General features: G+C 46.6%; 1 protein-coding gene across 1 annotated transcript in view; it reads right to left on the bottom strand.

Annotated features, from left to right (window-relative positions):
• Positions 1 to 24,452, bottom strand: part of LOC140397989 (proline-rich protein 29-like) — a 61,724-nt gene that overhangs the window by 13,663 nt on the left and 23,609 nt on the right. Inside the window, exons 3-4 of the mRNA XM_072486231.1 lie at positions 15,677 to 15,795; positions 12,303 to 12,529 (exon numbers count right to left, since the gene is read on the bottom strand). Of these exons, the coding sequence (XP_072342332.1) occupies positions 12,303 to 12,529; positions 15,677 to 15,795 (346 nt within the window). The remainder of the gene's footprint in view (positions 1 to 12,302; positions 12,530 to 15,676; positions 15,796 to 24,452) is intronic.

Below are 24,452 nucleotides of genomic sequence, written 5' to 3'. Positions count from 1 at the left end.
CACTTCCATGGAACTATGGACCTGAATGCCCAGATCCTTCTGAATGCTCCCAAGGGTTCTGCCATGTACTTTTAAAAAATAAATTTAGAGTACCCAATTCATTTTTTCCAATTAAGGGGCAATTTAGCGTGGCCAATCCACCTACAGTTCACATCTTTGGGTTGTGGGCGTGAACCCCACCCAAACACGGGGAGAATGTGCAAACTCCACATGGACAGTGACCCAGAGCCGGGATGAGGCAGCACTGCTCGCCACTGCACCACCGTGCTACCCTGGGTTCTGCCATTTACTATATAATTTACACCTGAATTTGATCTTCCAAAATACATCACCTCGCATTTGTCCGGATTGAACTCCATCTGCATTTCTCTGTTCCAATCTATCTTTCTTCTGCTGTATTCTCTGCAAGTTTGCTAAACAGACCAACATTTTCCTCCAGATCATTTGTATATATATTACAAATAACAGTGGTCACAACACTGATCCCTGTGGAACACCACTAGTTACAGATCTGCATTCTCAAAAACTCCCTTCCACTGCCAATCCCTGTCTCCTGTTGCCAAGTCAGTCCTTTTTCTGTCTAGTTAGCACACCCCGAATCCCGTGCGACTTTACCTTTTGTACCAGTCGGCCATGAGGGATTTTGTCAAATGCCTTACTAAAGTCCTTGCAGACGACATTCACAGCTTTTCCCTCAACAATTAATTTTGTCACCTTCTCAAAAACCAGTGACAGAGAGGAGATGGGACTTGGATTGGTTCATTTGGCTGGTGGCCAATGAATGGGCCCAGAGGTCTATTCTCTGCCCGGTAACAGGTGGTGTTTGGATATTATTCCACTGGAGGGCTTTTCAGAGTCCCGAGGTTTCACGTTGGTTTCAGTATTGATTTTGGAAGATCTCTCTAGGAGGTACTGTGAGGGCTGATTCACTCTCCAGAAAGTCTCCAAGTGCTGTTTTCCTGGAACTATGGAAGGCCTGAAGACAAACTACGAATAGAAAGCAAAGTTTGATGTGACACAAGGTAATGCTGTGAACAGTATAAATCTCTCAAGAAAGCTGCTAAAAGTTGTGAGTACTGTATTCTGAAAACACTGATAGCTGAATGAATACGCAGTAAAAGCCTGAAACAGAAGGCCGGATTGAAACAAAGCTGCTTAAAAAAAAGCACCATTTGAAACCCCTCTTTTGACTTTCATCCTTATTATTTTTCACCCCTTTTTCCCTCTGTGTTTGTCTGCTTTGTATGTTTGGGGAGAGGGAGGGGGAAGTTTAAGTGGGAGTTAAGAGTTAAATAAGTTAATCAGTTGTATTTACGGACTATTTCATGTTAATTCTCATTATGAACAGCAATTGTGTTTACGTTTAAAAACCCGGTGACTGTAATTCTTGGGCCGCCAAGGGACAAAGACTGTGGGTATTTATATAAGAATTATTGGTTAATTCACTTGTGTTGTGACTCCGGGCACGTGAGACTGGAATAGACCGTGCACTAGCCCAGGGCGTCGTAACCGCAGCCATTTGATGCTGCATTCTCTGAGCTCCCAGGAGTCAACAGCGCACCAGCAAGGCCTCACTCGGGCGGGGATTCGTACTAGTCTCTGCTGGCGTGAGGGCCAAGCCTGGGGCTCTGAGGCCATTGGAACCCCCCCCAGGTGGTAGGCACAGGCACTGCAGGGATGCAGCCAGAGGGACAGGGCCAAAGGGGATCATGCCTCTGAAAGGAGGGGTGAGTGGTAGGTATGATGGGTGAGGAGTATGAAGTGGGGTTACAAAGGTGGGGGAGGGGGTATAAAGGGGGGCGGGGGCTAAAGGGTGGGTCCTAAAAGGGGAAGGACTTAAAAGGAAGGCCTTAAATGTGGGGGTCCCTCAGAGATCCCATATGCTCACTTATGGGGTGGGAGATGCACCGATGCCCAAAAAGATGATGGATGTGGGGCAGGGTCACCCTTAGGCCTGGATGTTGGCAGGAGAGGGGGGTGGTCAGTCTTTCATGATTGGGGGGAGGTTGTCCTAGGGCAGTGTTTTTCAAACCTTTTTGCCCAGGACCCATTTTTACCAACCGGCCATCCTTCGTGACCCGCGCCGGCCACTTCGTGATCCATGCTGGCTGATCTTCGTGACCCACGCTGCCCAAACTCCGCTGGGCTCCAGGTCTGCATACATACTGACTAAAGCCAGTCTTGGTCGGCATTTTAAAAACCAGACGCGCTGTCGGGCACTGATTCCCATGAGCGGGAATGCCATGATGCACGGCCCCATGATCGGGAACGCCACAACGAATGGCCGCATGACCCTCCCGCGGGTGTGGCGAACCACTGTAATAGGAGATGTAAGGTAGGACCTGCACTACAGGTTCGCCAGTAGCTCCTGCCAGCTTGCTCTGCCCACGGAGAACTGTATAAATATGCATGACCTGCAGTGCCCTGCCATGTCGCCAGCTGCAGCAGGAGGCCATGCATCTGACTGTAATAAAGCCATAGTTGTACCCAACTTAAGCCTTTGTGCAATTGATCGTGGATCAGCGGGTCACGACCCTGGGTTTGAAAATGACTGTCCTGGGGTGTGGAGGGTTGGGGATGTTGTCCATTACTGCAGGGGCTCACATTGTCTGTGGGTGGTGTGTGTGGGGACACTCAACTTCACTTTGTGATCGGGGCATCCTTTCAAAATGGCACCCCAATCTCTGAGGAGCCGATCTGGCTGGCAAGTTTAGTTCCCCTCACTATTCTAAGGATGCAATTTTACGGTCGGGTCAGGCTTGAGCGAGAGTGCGATGTGGCCATTAGATGGCAGGAGAGGTCAAAATCGAGAACCACGTGGGCCCTCATCCTTGCCCGCTTCACATAGGATGTGGCTTCATCCATCATCTCCCCCGCTTCCCCGCCTTACCCCTCCCCGCCATCCATTCCCCTCCCCCACCCACCACCCTGTTCCACCATCCTAGTGTCTGTGTACCATCACTCCAGGGTGATAGGACTGTAGGTGCTGTAAATGGGTCACTGGCAATGGCACAAAGGGGAATGCAAACTTGCTGAGAACTGATCGCTGGTGCTCCCCAATCCATACAAAAGTCTGATTCCTGATTCCTGCCTGTCTGCTGAGTGCTCGCTCATAGCCATCGCCTGCACCTGGTGTGGCTGTGGAGAATTCAGGACCATGATGGTGGGCTGAACCTCGCCAGCAGTAAAGGTTCCTCACAGATCAGGGTGCCATGTTGTCCGACAGCCCCAATGATCCCCCACCTTCCCTTAGGCAACCCCCACCCCCTCGCATATATGACCCCTCCCAACTTTGGGGAGGTCCCCGGAAACCCCCTGTATTGATCTCTGTATATCAATATACATGATCAATATATGTAATGCCAGCACAGGTAATTGAATACTAGGGGCGGGATTCTCCCGCAATTGGCAGGAGGGCCCGATGCCAGAGCCAAGAATGGCGAGAACCTCTCTGGCGTCGGGCCAACCGGAAGTTGCGGAATCTCTGGCGTCGGCGCCAACCGGAGGTTGGTGCCGCGCCAACTGGCGCCGAAGGGCCTGCACGAGTTGGCGCAAGTGCAAAACCCCTGCCGTGGTTCCGCGCATGCTCAGACCGGCCGGCATGTTCCTGCGCATGCGCAGGGGGGTTCTTCTCCTCACCGGCCATGGCGGAGCACTACAGAGGCCGGTACGGAAGGAAGGGGTGCCCCCACGGCACAGGCCCGCCTGCAGATTGCGGGCCTGGCCACCATGGGCCCCCCACCCCCGGGGCCAGATCCCCCCGTGCCCCCCGAGGACTCCTACCAGCCAGGTCCCGCCGTGTGGGAACATGCCCATTTCACGCCGGCAGACTGGTCAGGAACTGATGACTGCTCTGTCCAACGGCCACAGACCTGCCCCGCCCGAAAACCAGCGCCAGAGAATATGGCAGCAGGTATCGGAGCGGCGGGGCAGGATTCACGCCGCCCACTGGGGATTCTCCGACCCAGCAGGGGGATGGAGAATCCCGCCCCTGATGTCTCACTATCAGGACCTATACAAATAGCTTTCCCGTTCTTTCTGAAGGAGTGTGTATCAGGAGTGCAGCAGGAACAGACATAGGAAAGCTAGAGAGAGAAGTTATTAGCTATCAAAGCATTGTATTGGATAATTTAATTAGTTATTTCTACAATTGTTTCTTTGTTTTACTAGGTGAGTATTAAGTAAAAAGAACTCACAGTATTTATTTATATTACTCAATTAATTAGTTTATCTTTACAAGAAGACTATTACTCATTTCAACAACTCAGCTGGTTCAAAAGAGTAATATATGTATTGCACAAAGTAATATAACACCCCCCTCAATCTGGTAAGGCCCCCTGGGGCAGACCTGTTGGGCCAAATGGCCTCCTTCTGCACTGTAGTGATTCTATAATTCCATTATTCTATTATTCCATATGCATAAACTTCCCCATCATTGGATTAGTAAGAAGTGTCACAACACCAGATTAAAGTCCAACAGGTTTATTTGAAATTACAAGGTGAAGTCACCTGTTGAAGGAGCAGCGTTCCGAAAGCTTGTGATTTCAAATAAACCTGTTGGACTTTAACCCGGTGTTGTGAGACTTCTTACTGTGCCCACCCCAGTCCAGTGCCGGCATCTGTGTGAACACAGCCCAGTCCATCATAGGAACCTGCCTCCCATCTATTGGCTCTATCTGCACCTCCCGCTGCCTGGGGAAAGCGGGCAAATCAAAGACCCATCCTACCCAGCTTACTCATTCTTCCAACTTCTTCCATTGGGCAGGAGATACAAAAGTCTGAGAACACGCACAAACAGATTCAAAAACAGCTTCTTCCCCGCTGTTACCAGACTCCTAAATGACCTTCTGAAGGACTGACCTGATTAATCTATACTCCTGTATGCTTCACCCGATGCCGGTGTCTATGTATTTACATTGTGTACCTTGTGTTGCCCTATTATGTATTTTCTTTTTCTTTTGTTTTCTTTTCATGCTCACAGAAAAATACTTTTCACTGTACCTCGGTACATGTGACAATAAACAAATCCAATTCAATCATTGCATCAGTTCTTGTATACCTCTGTCCTTGAGATGAAGTCACAGGTACATCATCCATGTGAGTGAGATAGAAGGAGGTGGATTCTCCGTTTCTAAGACTCAGTGCTGATGCCGGGACTGAATTTAGTGAGCGATTCAGGATGTCCTAATGAGCTGGCACTGGTGCCATGTGGAATTAATGCAATTCCAACAAACTGATGTGTGATTCACCAGGGTCCGGATTGGCACTCTAAAGACTGACAAGCAGGAGCTGAATCTAGATACTCCAGTTCCTACACACCTTCATCCCAGCCAAGCAGATGACACTGGTGCATCCCGTTGATGGGTCGGCTGGGGCCAGAGGGTACCCAGGGGGATGGTCAAGGGAGACACCCATACGACCAATGGTGCTGAGTTCACAGTCGGCAGTTAGTGGCGTGTGAAGCCGCATGGCAGCCTTGCAGGCTGCGGCAATGATGGTCCATGCCCATCCACCCCAACCCTATAGCCCATCTGCTGACCACCTCCCCATTACTCCCACCACCCTGGCAGAAGCCCCCTGGCCAGCACCACAACTGCCAGCAAACTATGGCGCTGTTGGGCACTTTGGACACGGTCAAGACACCGGAGCATGACATTCCATTGGGCACCCGGTGCAGGTCTCAATTTTCAGGCTGACGTGCAATTCTCCACCTAACCGTGTTTCACGATTTCGATGTGGCTGGACGGAGAATCCCGCCCAAGATATATACAAAATTTTCTCTGGTTCTTGTTTGACTTGTAACGGTTGTCTGTATAAAGCATTTGCATTTGCGTGCTGCTTTGATTTACGATACTGGATATCACAATCATATGCTATCAAAATCGAAGACCTTCTTTGCAATCGACTAGCTGCTGAAGAAGGAATATCTTTATACGGCCCAAAGATTGCAGTTATGGGTTGATGGTCAGTCAAAAGTGTAAAATGACGTCCACGAAGGTGATTGTGGGACTTTCTTACACTGAAAATGATGCTCAAAGCATAAAGTTGAGCATAATTCGATTAGTTAGTGTTCTTAGGGCAAATGCCATTGGTCGTTTCTCTCCTCTGCGGGCATTGTGTGAGGGACAACTGCGTCAACCCCATGGGGTGATACATCACAAGAAAGCTGTAACATCAGCTTTGGGTTGCAATGAACCAACAACTCCCAACTTCGTTGAAACTTCTTTGCTGTTTCGTTAAGCATTTTTGCATTCCTTGGCCCAGTGTCATGTCTGTTTGACACAAAGCAAAGTATCGAATTGCTTCAGCCTCATTTCTGAGTTAGGAATGAATTTGCGATAATTATTGAGGAATCCTAAAAAAATCACAATTTGTGGATGTGGAGCTTGTAGGATCTCAGCCAGCTTCTTTGATTCTTGATGTAAACCAGCTTTGTCAATGAAATTACCCAGATAGTTAATAGAAGACTGAAAAAAATTAGAGTTTTCTTTCTTAGCTCTAAGATTTGCTGCATGATAAAATTGGAACCTTTCTTCATAAGAATTCCTTGTCTCATAATCCTCATCAAACGTGTGGCCTGGTGCCACTTTTTCCTACCATTTTTCAGATCCGGGTTCACTGGTCTACACTTCTTAGACCGTCAGCCTTTCTCACTTCTGTTTTGTTTCTGGAAGCAAGCAATCTCCTAGCCCACAAGCAAACTAGTTCTTCCCTTGCCTGGACTATCAGTTTCCGAGCAGTAGGTAGTAAAGTGTGCAGCCTTCTACGTTCCTGTTCCCGTAGCCCGTTTACAATGCCACGTGCACGATCTCTGTAGCCTTTACATACTACAAACAGTAAGTATGTCTGAAATTTCATTTTCCTGTTGAAAGATATGTTCCAGGTACTCACTGTCACGTCCCGATTTATTTTGCGGATCTTTATTGCACTAATGGCTGGTTGCGATCGACCAATTGAATTGTCAATGGCTTTCCAAGATCTAAACAGTTCTTTTCTTACCACAAACTCATCAATGATTGTTTTCATCCCCAATCCTCATCGATGGTTTACTCCAGGTCACCAAATTCTAGTTAATGATTGTTTATGACTCGAATCCTCATCATCAGTTTTTTCTTCTGTTATATTTTTGTTGTTAGCCGCAAAGAGAAAAAGAATTAGAGGTGCCATACTCTAAGTTTGTAAAAACATAATGCAGGGTTTATTCGGAGATGTTGCTTCATCAGGGTAAGACAGTGAACTGAAAGCCCGTGCAGACACACCACTGACGTCACTACAGATCACGTGACGTTCCATCAACAGGCAGTATTACTTGAATACACAACAGTTTCACTCTCTATTGTCCCCTTTCTTCTTTGTGGCTTGTAGTAGAGTATCTTCCACCTGATTGGTGGTCTGATTGGTGATCTACTCCAAGTGGCTATACAGACAGTGAATGGGAGACCTATCCACTTGTCCTGAAATTCTTCTGCAAGCAACTGGTGGAGGAAAAACGGACTGAATGGCATCCTCCAGTGCTGTAAACAACAATTTACATCACTCTGATTCCTCACCTTTTCTCTGCCTGTGCAAGAAGACAGTGAACATCATCAAAATGGCAAAAGAAAGCAAAATACTGCAAATGCGGTAAACCTGAAATAAAAGCAGAAAATGGCGGATAAACTCAGCAGGTCTGACAGCATCTGCGCCAGAACTACAGAAGGGTCATACAGACCCGAAATGGTGTCAGGAGTTGTCCTTCAACTAAAAGGTTACCCAGTGTTTGACTTTCCAACAAGTAGCATTGAGACAAATTTGGAGATTGAAAGAATGTGCCGTGAGCCAAAGTTATGCCCCAAAGATCTCAGATGTTTGTTATTTATTGTTGAACAAGTACATGCAAACTATGACCATCATTAAACAAGATAAGGAGTTATTTTCAGATATTGTGCACTCAACAGGGAAACCATGCATAAAGAGGCCACAAATATGAGATAAAAGCCCATTTTCCAATCAGACAAAACCCTGAATGAGAATATAGCAAGATAAGGTCATTCTCATTGCATGACATCGTCCTCCATTGCTGTTTCCAGGGTCAGACAGCATGGAAAGTCCTCCTCCAAGTGTTGTAGTGTCAATTGATGCAGATTTGTATTTATATTGTGATGAATGTAGAAATTGTTATATATCATATTTTATATCTGTTGCAGGTAGGTTTGTAAAAACCTGGGTTAAGGTATATATTTGTAGCAGTAACATTGTTAAAGAACCTAGGTTAAGGTATCAATACTATGTGTCTGCTAAAGCTGTAATTAAGAAGTCATAAAAGGTGATGTTCTAACCATTTACTTTTTACATATAAAGGTCTATTGGAAAATAGTTCTGATTGCTAGAGGTTCCCTGTAGAGTAGATACTTCATGAGGGGTTGCATTGAGTCCCAGCTAAGCAGGACATGTAACATCTTAGTGGGATACAGATGATGTAATTAATGGGTGGAGTCAGGTCTGTCTGTAGTTTTGCAGTTTGCCACCGGATTTTAGCCTGACAAGACAGAAGGATTTTAAGTTGAACAGGAATGTTACCGAATGCTGCTAGATTGAGCAGAAGTGTACTGCTCTTGAAAGGAACTCTCTCCAAAGGTCTCTAGTCAGCTAAGCAAGTGATCTGTTTGTTAATTTTATTCATAAGTGGTATCTGAAATGTGCTGGATTGCTTAATTGGAGTTGGTAGCCGGTATAGATAGTAAGTTTAAGTTTTTCATGTGTTTAAAAACTGTTTAACTGATAATTGCAAAGTTACTCAGCGGGATTCTTGGAGGCTGAGAGGGATCAAGGAGTTGTTTTTGAAGAGGGGCGATTGAAAGTATCTGAAGAGTGAAAATCTTTCACAGTATTGATTAAAGTTCTTAAAGTAAGGGAGCACTTAGGAGGCAGTGATCATAATATGGTCGAATTCAATCTCCAATTTGAAAGAAAGAAGGTAGAATCAGATGTAAAGGTATTACAGTAAAATAAAGGTAACTACAGGGGCATGAGGGAGGAACTGACGAAAATCGACTGGGAGCAGACCCTCGTGGGAAAGACAGTAGAACAGCAATGGCAGGAGTTTCTGGGTGTAATTGAGGACACAGTACAGAGGTTCATCCCAAAGAAAAGAAAGGTTATCAGAGGGGGGATTAGGCAGCCATGGCTGACAAAGGAAGTTAGGGAATGCATCAAAGCAAAAGAGAAAGCCTATAATCTGGCAAAGAGTAGTGGGAAGTCAGAAGATTGGGAAGGCTACAAAAACAAACAGAGGATAACAAAGAGAGAGATAAGGAAAGAGAGGATCAAATTTGAAGGTAGGCTAGCCAGTAACATTAGGAATGATAGTAAAAGTTTCTTTAAATACATTAAAAACAAACGGGAGGCAAAAGTTGACATTGGGCCACTCCAAAATGACGCTGGTAATTTTGTGATGGGAGACATGGAAATAGCCGAGGAACTGAATAAGTACTTTGCGTCAGTCTTCACAGTAGAAGACATGAGTAATATCCCAACAATTCCGGAGAGTCAGGGGACAGAGTTGAATATGGTAGCCATCACAAAGGAGAAAGTGCTAGAGAAACTAAGAGGTCTAAAAATTGACAAATCTCCGGGCCCAGATGGGCTACATCCTAGAGTTCTAAAGGAGATAGCTGAAGAAATAGTGGAGGCGTTGGTGATGATGTTTCAACAGTCATTGGAGTCAGGGAAAGTACCAGAGGATTGGAAACTCACTGTTGTAACCCCACTGTTCAAGAAGGGAACAAGGAAAAAGATGGAAAATTATAGGCCAATTAGCCTGACCTCGGTTGTTGGCAAGATTCTAGAATCCATTGTTAAGGATGAGATTTCTAAATTCTTGGAAGTGCAGGGTCGGATTAGGACAAGTCAGCATGGATTTAGTAAGGGGAGGTCGTGCCTGACAAACCTGTTAGAGTTCTTTGAAGAGATAACAAATAGGTTAGACCAAGGAGAGCCAATGGATGTTATCTATCTTGACTTCCAAAAGGCCTTTGATAAGGTGCCTCACGGGAGACTGCTGAGTAAAGTAAGGGCCCATGGTATTCGAGGCAAGGTACTAACATGGATTGACGATTGGCTGTCAGGCAGAAGGCAGAGAGTTGGGATAAAAGGTTCTTTTTCGGAATGGCAACCGGTGACGAGTGGTGTCCCGCAGGGTTCAGTGTTGGGACCACAGCTGTTCTCTTTATATATTAACGATCTAGATAACGGGACTGAGGGCATTCTGGCTAAGTTTGCCGATGATACGAAGATAGGTGGAGGGGCAGGTAGTATGGAGGAGGTGGGGAGGCTTCAGAAAGATTGAGACAGTTTAGGAGAGTGGTCCAAGAGATGGCTCATGCAATTCAACGTGGGCAAGTGCGAGGTCTTGCACTTTGGAAAAAAGAATAGAGGCGTGGACTATTTTCTAAACGGTGACAAAATTCATAATGCTGAAGTGCAAAGGGACTTGGGAGTCCTAGTCCAGGATTCTCTAAAGGTAAACTTGCAGGTTGCGTCAGTAATTAAGAAAACAAATGCAATGTTGTCATTCATCTCAAGAGGCTTGGAATATAAAAGCAGGGATGTACTTCTGAAGCTTTATAAAGCATTAGTTAGGCCCCATTTAGAATACTGTGAGCAATTTTGGGCCCCACACCTCAGGAAGGACATACTGGCACTGGAGCGGGTCCAGCGGAGATTCACACGGATGATCCCAGGAATGGTAGGCCTAACATATGATGAACGTCTGAGGATCCTGGGATTATATTCATTGGAGTTTAGGAGGTTGAGGGGAGATCTAATAGAAACTTACAAGATAATGAATGGCTTAGATAGGGTGGATGTAGGGAAGTTGTTTCCATTAGCAGGGGAGACTAGGACCCGGGGGCACAGCCTTAGAATAAAAGGGAGTCACTTTAGAACAGAGATGAGGAGAAATTTCTTCAGCCAGAGAGTGGTGGGTATGTGGAATTCATTGCCACAGAGGGCGGTGGATCCGGGACGTTGAGTGTCTTTAAGACAGAAGTTGATAAATTCTTGATTTCTCAAGGAATTAAGGGCTATGGAGAGAGACCGGGTAAATGGAGTTGAAATCAGCCATGATTGAATGGTGGAGTGGACTCGATGGGCCGAATGGCCTTACTTCCACTCCTATGTCTTATGGTCTTATGGTCTTATTGGCTAATAAAAGACATGGAGGGAACGTCAACAGTTCAGTGGGATAGTCAGGAGAGGGGAATATGGTAGGCAAGATGAACTTGCGGAGGAAATGAGGGATGATAAGAGAAGTAGAGAAGGATGTAAATGTAGGACTAGGGAAGTCGGTGGGAGCAGGAAGTTTGGAGTTCAGTCTTGTGGGCTAAGGGAAGGACCTGGCAGAGGTAGCTGATTGGATGTTCTTAATCTTGGTGCCAAAAAAACCATGAGGTTCTCCTAATTGTTGATGGAGGTGAGAGTGGAGGAGACAAGGAAGTGGGGAAACAGTTTTCAGTCACAGGATGATCCTGGAACAGTGAACAGTTTTGGCATACGTGAGCAGGACTGGTTAGTTTTTAAGAGACCCAGTCAGATTTGTCGATGAATGCTAAACCCAGCAATCTACCAGATCTGTTCAACTCTGCACCTCTTGGACTTCAGGGGGCAGAGATGAGAGCCGCACAGGTGAATAGTCAGGGTATGACAACAGGAGAGCGGGGTCAAAGGAGGAGAAAGTGGAAATGGCAAAGCTGGTCTGAACCAAAATGCACATGAATGGACACAGAGGAAACACAATTTAGAGACTGGTTTTGTGACAATTAATAGGATGCATAAAATCTGTTATTAAACAGGGAATGGGGAGGAAACAATAGTGTGCAGTCTGAGGTCATAGGTAGGTAGAAGGCAAAATGGAGCATCGACAACTGTTGCCCAATATCAGAGACAAATGCGTATAAGGATTGGACCTTTCCCCCCCATTTCCCATCCTCATATATTCCCCCTCACCCCCAGATGCACTCCCACATTGAAGCATTGGCACATTTCTTTTCCCCATTTTGGAGGCACACAGAGCAATTGCAGCACCATGGCTGAGATCCGTCAATGCAGCATGGAGCAGGATTCCAACCTGGGATCTTCCCGGTCAGTGGTATGCTACCCATGCCAGGAAGGGCATACAGTTGTGGATGGGATGTTTTACCAAATCCATTGATCTTAAGTGCCAGTGTTATCCCTGGAAGCCTTGGGTTTTGGGAGACTCCATGATCTCCAGCTTCTAAAGACTGAGGATGCTCTGCAGCCCCTTGTACAATGGAAGTGCTTACATCTCTCGTCGCGGACTCGGGGGTGCGTCACCACTGACGTGTCGTACCGTCGGCCTTGAATTCTCTTGCAGTAGTCTCAGCATATGATGTGCCTGAGGTTGGCTCTGGGTTTGGGCTTGGGGTGGCAGTGTAGGCCAAGAGGGGTATGCAGGATATGGCCAAGGCTGGTAGTGATGGTGATAAACAGTATCAGGCTCGCTCTCTTCCATTCTGATTGTTACTGGGTTCTGAACACAAGACAGCACATTCTCAAACTGATTGCTTAAACTTAAGACTTTTTGTCAAACACACAGAGGTTTCAAATTTCTTCATTTAAAACTAATAATTGTAATGGTGGGAATTTCAAATTGCAGCTGGTGTGAGCCATATCAGGTGGACTAGGTCCACAATGGACTAATTCAACAACAACTTGCATTTATATAGCACCATTCACATAGGAAATGCCCCATTGACAGCCATAGGAATAGCTTCATTATTAGACAAAAATTGGCACCAAACCACATAAGGAGGTATTAAGACAGATAACCAAATGCTTGATTGAAACAGCAGATGTTAAGGAAAGTCTTTGGGAGGAACGAGATGGGAATCCAAGAGACGTGGATCTGGATAGAGGAAGGTCTAGCTGCCAATGACATTGTGAATAGAATGGGGATGCAGAGGAGGCGATAATTCTTAAAGGATTGTAGGCCTGGAGAAGGGTCGCATTGCTACATGCCGATAGGGTCATTGATCATTTTGAACACCAGAATGAGATTTTTAAAATTCAGATGTTATCGTACCTGGTTCATGAGAACTTTGGAGTTCATGGTGTAAACAGCTGAAGTCCTTAAATGGGGAGGGGGGCATTTCATGTCAAATCAAACATGTGACAAGGATTGGAAGGAAATTAGAGACCCGGGTCTGAATTTTGCAGATGGCTGGGACTTAATACCCCATCACTCATTCCCATCACTCCAATGAGCAGTGGTTGGCAGCAGATGGGACATCTGTCCTCATTTGGAAGGAAGTCCAGCCTTAGAGACCTGCCAACCAATCAGATTGGCCATTAAGGAACTATTAACGGACTTAATCGGGGAAATGGTGGGCTTCCCATCTGAGGCCCTGCCAACCCCACCATACAATTTCACCCGGCAGATGGGGCAATACGGGAGGGAATCCTGTCCATGCTCCCCCTACCCTGCCTCAAGACCTGATTTGAAAAGTAGTGGCCTGTTCTTGAACCCCTACTCTTGAGGGTCAGCTTCACTCATTGTGGACAAGGCCTTGGGTCAATCCATATTTGCGGTTTGTGCTAACCATTAATAACCAGCATCATCTCAACGTTAGACATAGGCATTTTCAATTTTTTTCTCTTCAAAAGTGTTCTTTACACTCAGCTTACATTTTAGAATGCCAGAGTCTCATTGCCAAAAAGCTGAGTACTTTGAAGTCAAGTTCCAACAACCCTTCTTGAGAAACATTTTTGCTAATTATCCACTTCATTCTCCTACAATTCAGGGGCTGGTTTAGCTTAGTTGGCTGGACAGCTGGATCATGATGCAGAGCGAGGCCAGCAGTGTGAGTTCAATTCCCGTACCGACTGAGGTTATTCATGAAGGCTCCGCCTTCTCAACCTTGTCCCTCACCTGAGGTGTGATCCTCAGATTAAATCACCACCTGTCAGCTCTCGATTGAAGTGAGTACAGTCTGTCTGTTGCTGCTCGTGGATTGATCCAGCTGACGAGACTACACTGTGTAAAAGGTCTCACTGCTGGGCCTGTGGCAATGGCTCTCCTGCTGTTTGTCAGTGTGACTTACCATGACCCCGTCCCACTCACTGGCTCAACCTTCACAAAAACAATGCTCTTGTGATGTAATTGTCCACCCTAGTTGCCCCTTGCTGTGGCATTTTGATACAACTGAGTATCTTGTTGGGACATTCCTGAGGGCAATTAGGAGTCAACCATGTTGATGTGGGACTCAAGTTATGGGTGGGCCAAAACTGCAAGTTTCTTTCCCGAAAAGACATTTATGAGCCAGTCGGGTTTCTATAGCAGCCGCATGGTCAACTATTAATTTTTGTTTCCATTTTTTGTTTCCAAAACAAATTCAAATTCTCAAACTGCATTGATGAGTTCCCACTCTGTGGACTAATTAGTCCAGTGATATATTCAGTTCACTTTGGGTTAATACTGCGCGAGGGGAACTCCCTGCAATCTTCGTCTGACATTGCTTTGTTGTTCCCTCTGTGTTCCAAGGTCCGTGACTTCAAGGCCCCTGAGCTGGTACTCCAGTCCGGTCCTGAAGGAGTGCTGCACTGTTGGAGATGAGTGCCGGGATTCTGCCTTCTAGGGACTAAGTCCCCACGCCGGCGGGAGAACCAGCGCCAACCACTCCGGCGTCAACAGCCCCAGAAAGTGCGGAATTCTCCGCATTTTCGGGGGTTAGGTGGATGGCGGAGGGGTTGCCGCCGCTCCAGACGGCGCAGAAGGGTTTGCGAGTTTGCGCATGCGCCAAAGGGCCGGCGTGATCTCGCACATGCGTGGAACCGCCGGCGTGATTCCGCGCATACGCAGACCGGTCAGCGTATTTTGGTTCTCTTCTCCACGCCGGCCAAGGCGGGACTGGCCAAAAATGGGCGGCCGCTCAGCCCATCGGGGCCCGGGGAATTGCCGGGGGGGGGGGGGCACTGCTAACGGCCCCCAACCGGCGAGGCGGGAATTCCGCTCCCGCCCAAAAAATGGCACCGGACAATACGGCAGCCAGCGTCGGGGCAGGATTTGCGCCGGCTTCGTGGGTGGCAGGGCGGGATTCGCGCCGCTCCCTGGGGGTTTCTCCGATCCGGCAAGGGGTCAGAGAATCCCACCCGAGATGTTAAACAGAGGTCCTGCGTGTCTCTCAAGTGTAACAGACTTCTAATCTGCTGTAGGAACTGCAAGAATCAATTACACAAGCCTCCAAAACAGCAAAATGATATTGATCAGATGATTCATTTTTGTGATCTAGATTGAGAAGTAATTGCATGGGAACACTCCTGTTGTACTTCAAAACAATGTCATGGGATTTTTAACGTTCACCTGAGAGAGTAATTGGGACCTCAGTTTAATATCTCATTTGATAGAAAACACATCTGATAATGCAACACTCCCTCAGCACTCCACTGACATGTTAGCTTTGATCCCGTGCCCAGGTCGCTGAAGTGGGATTTGAAACCGCACCTCCTGATTCAGGTGAGGGAGCTGCACACTGAGCTTTGGCTGAAGTGTGGGTTATGACTTGGACTTGAGACCCTGCCTCGTTCTTGCTCCTCCATTACCTACCCCAAAATAAATGCCTTCTGACCTCTAGAACACAGTGGTTCTTTCAGCTTGTGCTGAAAATAATTGACCTCTGACCTGTATGGCAGGCTGCGGTTGTGCATTGTAACCAAAGCTCGTGAGTGCTGCCATGGTGATGTTATTCATGATCACTTGGTGCATCTGGGCATTCTGTATCATCATCAGCTCCACCAGGTCTAGAAGAAGAAACATATTAACTGTCAGAACCTGTAACCCAGTGAATTCCTAGACTCAGGAATCCAACAGGGACGAACAGGACCCCTGGATGATGAACCTATGGCCTTCTTCTGTGCGTTGCCGGGATTTTATTTTCATTTGTCTTGCAATCACTTTACAAAATCTCCTCCTCAAACTCACACCAATACATTTAATGTCCCTCGTATTCCCTTTCATCTCTGGCTCAGTTTACTCACCAGATCATTTAAAAAACATAACTATTCTCAGTAAGATCATTGAACTCACTGCTGAATAGTGACCCCATCAAACACTCCCAGGACAGGTACTGCATGAGTGAGATACAAAGTAAAGCTCCCTCTTCAGTGCCTCCATCAAACACTTCCAAGACAGGTATAGCATGGGGCTAGATACAGAGTAAAGCTCCCTCTTCACTTGCCCATCGAACACTCCCGGGGTTAGATACAGAGTAAAACATCTACACTGTCCCCTTCAAACATTCCCAGGACAAGTACAGCACGGGGGTTAGATACAGGGTAAGGTTCCCTCCACACTGCCCCCATCACACTCCCAGGACAAGGACAGCACAGGTTTAGATACAGAATAAATCTCACTCTGCACTATCCTATTAAACATTCCCAGGATCGGTACAGCATGGGGTATACACAGAGTAAAGTTCCCTCCATAATATCCCCATCAAACACACCCAGGAGGGACAACATGGTGTTAGATACAGCCATGCTAGAAGGTGTGTGCATTATGCTGCTGGTGAGGACATTGAGAAGCTTGAAGTACAGGGCCTGTATATTTGAGTTGCCAGCCAACAACCATTTTCTGCACTCTCGCATGATAAGAAGTCAATTGGGGTGGGATCCCCAGGGGTCTGCCAGTGTCCCAGTGTGGCTGGTAATCAAAAGTCATTATTTGTTTGTTTGTTTCCAGGTCTCACCTTCTTCCCGTGACCGCTACCGAATCCACCTCCGTCTGTCCTCTGCTGCCCTTAATTCTGTGTAAGTCTAGTGGATAGGGAGCAGCTGTTCCCTATCAGTGTCAGTTATGAGAGGACACAAGTTCAAGATCAGGGTCATATCATAGAATCATATCATAGAATTTACAGTAGAAGGAGGCCATTCGGCCCATCGAGTCTGCACTGGCCCTTGGAAAGTGCACTGTAAACCCGTGACCCCACCTAAAGGGCAATTTATCATGGCCAACCACATAACCTGCATATCTTTGGACTTTGGGAGGAAACCGGAGCACCCGGGGGAAACCCAGGCAGACACGGGGAGAAAGTGCAACCTCCACACAGAAAGTCACCCGAGGCTGGAATTGAACCCGGGACCCTGGATTTGTGAGGCAGCGGCGCTAGCCACTGTGCCACCCTGCCGCCCGAAGCATTCAAAAAGAGGTTTCATAGTCATTTTCAAGCGTAAATTGGATAAATTCCCGAAGGGGAAAACCTGGACAGCTACGTGGAAAGAGATGGGGAACTGGGGCCAAGCTATCAAAAAGCCTGCACAGGCATGATGGGCTGAATGGTTTCCTGTGTTGTGAGACTCTATCATTGTATTCTGTGATGCTGACCAAAAAGCTGAAGTTACACGTTGAATGTGGAATGCTCCATTGAGTCGGGACGTAAATGCACAGCTTGAGGTGGTGCTGAAAGTGCAAATCAAGAAGGCGAAAGATTCTGTTGCTGATCTATGCTAAGATATTTTAACTCTGTTGCACCATCAGCAATTGGAGTGTTACAATTGGATTGAGAGTCTCTGGGGAAGGAAAATAAATATTATCTCGGATTCCCACTTCTGATATATAGGGTCAGGAGGTTTAGGGGAGATTTGAAGAAAAATATTTTTACTCCGAGGTGGTGACGGTCTGGAATGCATTGCCTGGGAGGGTGGTAGAGGCAGGTTGCCTCACATCCTTGAAAATGTACCAGGATGAGCACGTGGCACGTCATAACTTTCATAGACTTTCATAGAGTTTACAGTGCAGAAGGAGGCCATTCGGCCCATCGAGTATGCACCGGCTCTTTGAAAGAGCACCCTACCCAAGCCCACATCTACACCCTATCCCCATAACCCAGTAACCCCACCCAACACTAAGGGCAATTTTGAACACTAAGGGCAATTTGGCATGGCCAATCCATCTAACCTGCACATCTTTGGACTGTGGGAGGAAACCGGAGCACCCGGAGGAAACCGGAGCACCCGGAGGAAACCCACGCACACACGGGGAGAACGTGCAGACTCCGCACAGACAGTGAACCAAGCCGGGAATCGTACCTGGGACCCTGGAGCTGGGAAGCAATTGTGCTAACCACCATGCTACCGTGCTGCCCGGTACATTCAAGGTTATGGGCCGGTAACATTCAAGGCTATGGGCCAAGTGCTGGCAAATGGGATTAGGTAGACAGGTCAGGTGTTTTTCATGCATCAGTGCAGACCTGATGGGCCAAAGGGCCTCTTCTGTGCTGTATTAGTCTGTGATTCTGTGATTCTGATTCTGTTATATCTGTCATCTATTTTTTACTCTGCTTCCCCCTCATACATTTTCTTGTGATTTTCCTTCCTTGTGTGATGAATGTAGGGATTTCAGATGTAATGTATTATATGTATTTGGTGCAGTAAGCGTTAAATGCCTGGGTTAGGGTGGAACTGCTGCAGTAGTGTTTTAAAAAATCCTGGTTTTGAAGACAACTAGGGATAATGGACTTTTATTTCAATTAAGAGGGTTCCCTGAGGGGTAGCCACTTCGAGACATTGTGGTCCGCTTAGTGAGGTAGTTAATGGGAGGAGCCACTGGTTAAAGCAGTCAGGTATTGAGATTTTGTCTGGAAAGGGAACAGAGAAGGTTTCTGAAGAAATATAGCCAGAGATTCTGCATTATTCTGACAGCATGTCAGGTCACTTCAAGTCTAGAAGAAGGAGAAATCCCTCCTAGCCAAAAGCCTACGAGGGATATGTTTTTTAAAATAATAATCTTTATTATTGTCACATGTTGGCTTACATTAACACTACAATGAAATTACTGTGTTTTTTCAGAATGTCCAATTCACCTAACAGCACATCTTTCAGGACTTGTGGGGAGAAATTAGAGCACCAGGAGGAAACCCACGCAGACACGGGGAGAACGTGCAGATTCCGCACAGACAGTGACCCAGTTGGAATCGAACCTGGGATCCTGGCGCTGTGAAGCAACAGTGCTAACCACTGTGCTACCGTTCCACCCCATAAATATATTCAAACACTGCAAAAGTTTGATGAGAAAGATATGGAAGCCTTTTTTAAAATTTAATTTGAAAAAGTGGCTCAGCAATTGAATTGGCCAAAGATCATGTGGGTATTGTTGGTTCAAACAAAGTTGGTAGGTGGAGACATTTAAGTGTTTGCATCGCTATCAGAGGAGGTATCGAGGGATTATAATGAGGTGAGAAAAAACATATTAAGTGCACATGAACCCGTGCCTGAAGGCTACCGACAGAAGTTTAGAAATCTAAGGAAAGGACCTGGTCGGATGTATATAGCACTTGAAAGAACTAGAACAAAGAACAAAGAAAAGTACAGCACAGGAACAGGCCCGTCAGCCCTCCAAGCCTGTGCCGACCATGCTGCCCGTCTAAACTAAAATCTTCCACAATTCTGGGGTCCGTATTCCTCTATTCCCATCCTATTCATGTATTTGTCAGGGTGTCCCTTAAAGGTCACTATCCCTGCTTCCACCACCTCCAACGGCAGCGAGTTCCAGGTAAAAAACTTGCCTCGTACAACTCCCCTAAACCTTGCCCCTCGCACCTTAAACCTATGCCCCCGAGTAATTGACCCCTGTACCCTGGGAAAAAGACTCTGACTATCCACTCTGTCTATGCCCCTCATAATTTTGTAGACCTCTATCAGGTCGCCTTTCAACCTCCGTCGTTCCAATGAGAACAAACCGAGTTTATTCAACCTCTCCTCATAGTTAATGCCCTCCATACCAGGCAACATCCTGGTAAATCTCTTCTGCACCCTCTCTAAAGCCTCCACATCCTTCTGGTAGTGTGGCGACCAGAATTGAACACTATACTCCAAGTGTGGCCAAACTAAGGTTCTGTACAGCTGCAACATGACTTGCCAATTTTTATACTCAATGCCTCGGCCAATGAAGGCAAGCATGCCATATGCCTTTTTGACTACCTTCTCCACCTGTGTTGCCCCTTTCCGTGACCTGTGGGCCTGTACAATTTTATCTCTCTGACTTTCAATACTCTTGAGGGATCTACCATTCACTGTACATTCCCGACCTGCATTAGACCTTCCAAAATGCATTACCTCACATTTGTCCGGATTAAACTCCATCTGCCATCTCTTCGTCCAAGTCTCCAAACGATCTAAATCCTGCTGTATCCTCTGACAGTCCTCATCGCTATCCGCAATTCCACCAACCTTTGTGTCGTCTGCAAACTTACTAATCAGACCAGTTACATTTTCCTCCAAATCATTTATATATACTACGAACAGCAAAGGGCCCAGCACTGATCCCTGCGGAACACTACTTGTCACAGCCCTCCAATCAGAAAAGCACCCTTCCATTGCTACTCTCTGCCTTCTATGACCTAGCCAGTTTTGTATCCATCTTGCCAGCTCACCCCTGATCCCGTGTGACTTCACCTGTTGTACCAGTCTGCCATGAGGGACCTTGTCAAAGGCCTTACTGAAGTCCATATAGACAACATCCACTGCCCTACCTGCATCAATCATCTTTGTGACCTCCTCAAAAAACTCTATCAAGTTAGTGAGACACGACCTCCCCTTCACAAAACAGTGCTGCCTCTCGCTAATATGTCCATTTGCTTCCAAAAGGAAGTAGATCCTGTCTCGAAGAATTCTCTCCAGTAATTTCCCTAGCACTGACGTAAGGCTCACTGGCCTGTATTCCCTGAATTATCCTTGCTACCCTTCTTAAACAAAGGAACAACATTGGCTATTCTCCAGTCCTCCGGGACATCACCTGAGGACAGTGAGAATCCAAAGATTTCTGTCAAGGCCTCAGCAATTTCCTCTCTAGCCTCCTTCAGTATTCTGGGGTAGATCCCATCAGGCCCTGGGGACTTATCTACCTCAATACTTTTCAAGACACCCAACACCTCGTCTTTTTGGATCTCAATGTGACCCAGGCTATCTACACACCCTTCTCGAGTTTCAACATCCACCAGTTCCTTCTCTTTGGTGAATACTGATACAATGTATTCATTTAGTACCTCGCCCATTTCCTCTGGCTCCACACATAGATTCCCTCACCTGTCCTTCAGTGGGCCCACTCTTTCCCTGGCTACCCTCTTGCTTTTTATGTACATGTAAAACACCTTGGGATTTTCCTTAACCCTATTTGCCAATGACTTTTCAGGACCCCTTTTAGCCCTCCTGACTCCTTGCTTAAATTCCATCCTACTTTCCTTATATTCCACACAGGCTTCATCTGTTCCCAGCCTTCTAGCCCTGACAAATGCCTCCTTTTTCTTTTTGACGAGGCCTACAATATCTCTCATTATCCAAGGTTCCCGAAATTTGCCGTATTTTTCCTTCTTCCGCACAGGAACATGCCGATCCTGAATTCCTTTCAACTGACATTTGAAAGCCTCCCACATATCAGATGTTTATTTACCCTCAAACATCCACCCCCAATCTAGGTTCTTCAGTTCCTGCCTCATATTGTTATAATTAGCCTTCCCCCAATTTAGCTCATTCTCCCAAGGACCACTCTTATCCTTGTCCACCAACACTTTAAAACTTACTGAATTGTGGTCTCTGTTCCCGAAATGCTGCCCTACTGAAACCTCTACCACCTGGCAGGGCACATTCCCCAGCACCAGGTCCAGCATAGCCCCTTCCCTAGTTGGACTATCGACATATTGTTTTAAGAAGCCCTCCTGGATGCTCCTTACAAACTCTGCCCCGTCCAAGCCCCTAGCACTAAGTGAGTCCCATTAAATATTTGGGAAGTTAAAGTCTCCCATCACAACAACCCTGTTGCTTTTACTCCTTTCCAAAATCTGTCTACCTATCTGCTTCTCTATCTCCCGTTGGCTGTTGGGTGACCTGTAGTAAACCCCCAACATTGTGACTGCACCCTTCTTATTCCTGATGTCTACCCATATAGCCTCTCTGCCGTCTGAGGTATCCTCCCGCAATACAGCTGTGATATTCTCCCCAACCAGTAGCGCAACTCCTCCACCCCTTTTACATCCCCCTCTATCCCGCCTGAAACATCTAAATCCTGGAATGTTTAGCTGCCAATCCTGTCCTTCCCTCAGCCAGGTCTCTGTGATGGCAACAACATCAAAGTTCCCAGTACTAATCGAAGCTCTAAGTTCATCTGCCTTCCCTGTTATACTTCCTGCATTAAAACATATGCACTTCAGGCCACAGTCCCGCTGTTTTCAGCAACATCTCCCTGTCTGCTCTTCCTCAGAGCCATACTGGCCCTATTCCCTAGTTCTCCCTCAATTTTCTCACCTTCTGACCTATTGCTCTGATACCCACCCTCCTGCCATACTGGTTTAAGCTCTCCCATGTGACACTAGCAAACCTCGCGACCACGATATTTATGCCTCTCCCGTTTAGATGCAACCCGTCTTTCTTAGACAGGTCACAGCTGCCCCGGAAGAGCTCCCAGTGGTCGAGATAACAGAAACCCTCCCTCCTACACGAGCTGTTTAGCCACGTGTTTAGCTGCTCTGTCTTCCTATTTATAGCCTCATTGGCACGTGGCACAGGGAGTAATCCCGAGATTACAACCCTAGTGGTCCTGTCTTTTAACTTTCTGCTTAGCTCCCTGAACTCCTGCTGCAGGACCTCATGCCCCTTCCTGCCTATGTCGTTAGTACCAATACGTACAACTACCTCTGCCTGTTCACCCGCCCCCTTCAGGATGCCCGCTACCCATTCGAAGACATCCTGGACCCTGGCACCAGGGAGGCAACATACCATCCTGGAGTCTCTTTCACATCCACAGAAGCACCTATCTGTGTCCCTGACTATAGAGTCCCCTATGACTGTTGCTCTTCTGCGCTTTGACCCTCCCTGCTGCACATCAGAGCCAGCCGTGGTGCCACTGCTCTGGCTGCTGCTGTTTTCCCCTGATAGGCTATTCCCCCCAACAGTATCCAAAGCGGTATACCTGTTCGAGAGGGGGACAACCACAGGGGATTCCTGCACTAACTTAATGACCCTTCTGGTGGTCATCCATCTCTCTACCTGCACCTTGGGAGTGACCACATCTCTATAACTCCGATCTATGACACTTTCCGCCACCTGCATGCTCCTAAGTCCATCCATTTGCTGCTCCAACCGAACCACGCGGTCTGTGAGGAGCTGCCATTGGTTACACTTACTGCAGATATAGTCAACCAGAACGCTGGAAGCGTCACAGATCTGCCACATCTCACAGTTGGAACACTGCACCCCGCTGAGTGACATTTAAGCACTAGTTAATTAATTTAAAATAAACACTTGAATTATTGTTAGATTGAGTTACAATTAACTATATGGCCCTGACGCTAAGTAAAATGCTAAATACCGATCTCTGCCCTCAGGTTAAGTTATTCCACGATCTAATTAATCAATTACATTTTTTTTTTGCAATTTTTTTTGTTTTCAAACTTAACAGATTTCCAACCAGCCAATCAGGTCACAGCTTTACTGTGATGTCACGTACAGTGGCCCCCCCCCCCCCCCCCCACACACACACAATTTGAAAAGGTATTAAAAATCAAATAAAAATCACTTAGCTTCCCAGGATGCTCTCTGGTTCTCTTCCTGCAGATTAACAGTTACAGGCCAGAAGAAAGAGAACAAAACGGTAGGGAAAAAGCACCTTCTCCCACTCTGCACCGAATTACCTCACTGCACCAAATTACCAAGTTCCAATTCCCACTCTGGATGTGTCTCACTCACTCAAGATGTGTCTCCTTCACCTGCGCAAAGCTTACTGAGTGTACTTTCTGTCTGTCTTTTATACATAACTCAGCTAACCAGGGTGACTCACACTACTTAAACTTCAAACGGAAAAATACAATGTACACCCTTGTGCCACTAAGCAGGCTTCAGGTGACTGGCAGATAACTGCCTCTCAGCAATTAGGGTGGGGGCAGCTTCACTAGCCAAAATAATTTTGATAGGTAGATAAGATCATGAAAATAGATCAAACTATGATGCTCATAGGAAAATGATTATTTTGGACGAATTTAAAGATTCACTTCCCCCCAGTAGATGGACACCAGAAATGGCCAATGATTTTGAACCAGTTCACAAAGCAAAGTCAGGTTTTTGACACGACTTTCAATATGTGAAGGATAGGAGGTGGGGAAATACGAAATTCACAAATAGTCAAGGCTAAGGAATTTGAGTTGGAGATATTCAGGAAGGTTTGCCTCAGGTTAAAAAGGAAACTTATGATAGTGGAAGAGAGGTGAGAAAACTTAAGTGTTTTCATTGTAATAAAGTTAGACACATGAAGTCGCAGTGTTGGTGGCTTCAGAAAAATACTGGGAAGACAGACTCGTACCACCCTGCCCAGAGGTCAACCACCCGCCAATCACGTGGGAGACCCCATAAGTGTCATTCCGCATGGTCCATGTTTGTGGCGACCAGTGTTATATGGCTCACGGCCGCGGTCT

This window comes from Scyliorhinus torazame, chromosome 21, assembly GCF_047496885.1.
Source record: "Scyliorhinus torazame isolate Kashiwa2021f chromosome 21, sScyTor2.1, whole genome shotgun sequence".
Taxonomy (NCBI): Eukaryota; Metazoa; Chordata; class Chondrichthyes; order Carcharhiniformes; family Scyliorhinidae; genus Scyliorhinus; species Scyliorhinus torazame.
This window is presented reverse-complemented; position numbering and strand designations above follow the sequence as displayed.